The sequence below is a fragment of the Rhincodon typus genome, unplaced genomic scaffold (assembly GCF_021869965.1).
Source record: "Rhincodon typus isolate 14 unplaced genomic scaffold, sRhiTyp1.1 hic_rhity00000077, whole genome shotgun sequence".
In the NCBI taxonomy this organism is placed as follows: domain Eukaryota; kingdom Metazoa; phylum Chordata; class Chondrichthyes; order Orectolobiformes; family Rhincodontidae; genus Rhincodon; species Rhincodon typus.
The window spans coordinates 48,618-50,133 of NW_025965715.1; the positions used below are offsets into that span (position 1 = coordinate 48,618).

Sequence of the window (1,516 nt, forward strand, 5' to 3'; positions counted from 1 at the left end):
AAATGACTATTACGAGGGGGCATAATTTTAAGGTGACTGGAGGAAGATATAGGGGAGATGTCAGAGATAGGTTCTTCACACAGAGAGTGGTGCACTGTCAGATACTTTAGAGACTTTTAAACGACTCTTGGGTAGGCACATGGAGGTTAGTAAAACGTAGGGTATGCAGGGTAGTTTGATCATAGTAGGATAATGTGTCGGCATAACATCGTGGGCTGAAGGGCCTGTACTGTGCTGTACTGTTCTATGTTCTATATATAACATTACAGCAAATGCAATAAACATTACATTGGACAAATGGGGAGGAAACTGACGACCAGGATACCAGCTGGCAGCGAAAAGACACGACCGATATTCACTTGTCTCGATACACACAGACAATGAGGGCCATCAGTTCAGCTGGGGACGACGCGACCAGACTGGGGACAAAACGAACACCAGACGCGCGAGGGAACTTCTGGCTCTCAACGTGGGACTCCATTAACAAAACACACAGAAACAGATCCCCTGTGTACAGACCGCTGCTCAAACAAAACAGAACCAGAAGTGACCAGACCCACCCCTTCCTGAGGGTTCACATAAAATTCGTAATGGAGCAGAACACCCGAAGCCACTGATGGCGTTGCCTCGTACGGCGACGAAAACATCTGCAAACCACAGAAGGCGCGGGCTCGGCTAGCCAACCAACAACTGGCCTCAGTGTTAGTGCACTCAGACGACTACTTTCCAGCCCCCCCAACCTTGCCCTCACAGACAGCAAGTTCAAACCCCTCTCTCTCTCTCTCACACACACACACACACACACACACACACAGACAGACGAGACAGGATTTCAATCCACCACACCTTGCCGTGCATCAAGAGCCGCAGGCTGAGGGTTACGTTCAATCCACCTTCAACAGCTGATTCCATCATCCAATGTCTGAGGCTGATGGCAACTCAATCAACCGATGGCGAACACAAGGCGGGTGGTGGTCCTGAAGGGAGGAGACATACGTACAATAGTCACTGCTCGTGGTAAACCACCCGAACCGAACTGCACCACATGGATCACCACAACCTCCCTGCTTCCATGGAGAGACAGGCGGGACTGAGAGAACAGGCGCGCAGACAGTAATCACTATCCTGTCTTAACACTCACTCTCCAAGATAGGGTCGCCCTCCCTCTGGGACAGAGCACATCATATACTGTATACATTGACATCAGGATTATATACTCTCCTGTCCCCTCCTCTCTCTCTGGGACAGAGCACATCATATATTCTATACATTGACATCAGGATTATATACTCTCCTGTCCCCCCCTCTCTCTCTGGGACAGAGCACATCATATATTCTATACATTTACATCAGGATTATATACTCTCCTGTCCCCCTCTCTCTCTCTGGGACAGAGCACATCATATACTGTATACATTGACATCAGGATTATATACTCTCCTGTCCCCCCCTCTCTCTCTGGGACAGAGCACATCATATATTCTATACATTTACATCAGGATTATATACTCTCCTG

The 1,516-nt window shown here is 48.5% G+C and overlaps 1 protein-coding gene across 1 annotated transcript in view; it reads right to left on the reverse strand.

The window, feature by feature from the left end:
• The window catches only part of LOC125488235 (poly(rC)-binding protein 2-like), a 7,203-nt gene extending 6,172 nt beyond the window's left edge, over window positions 1–1,031 (reverse strand). The window contains exon 1 of the mRNA XM_048621166.1: window positions 847–1,031. Within this exon, the coding sequence (XP_048477123.1) occupies window positions 847–915 (69 nt within the window). The 5' untranslated portion in view covers window positions 916–1,031. The remainder of the gene's footprint in view (window positions 1–846) is intronic.
• Window positions 1,032–1,516: the final 485 nt, after the last annotated feature.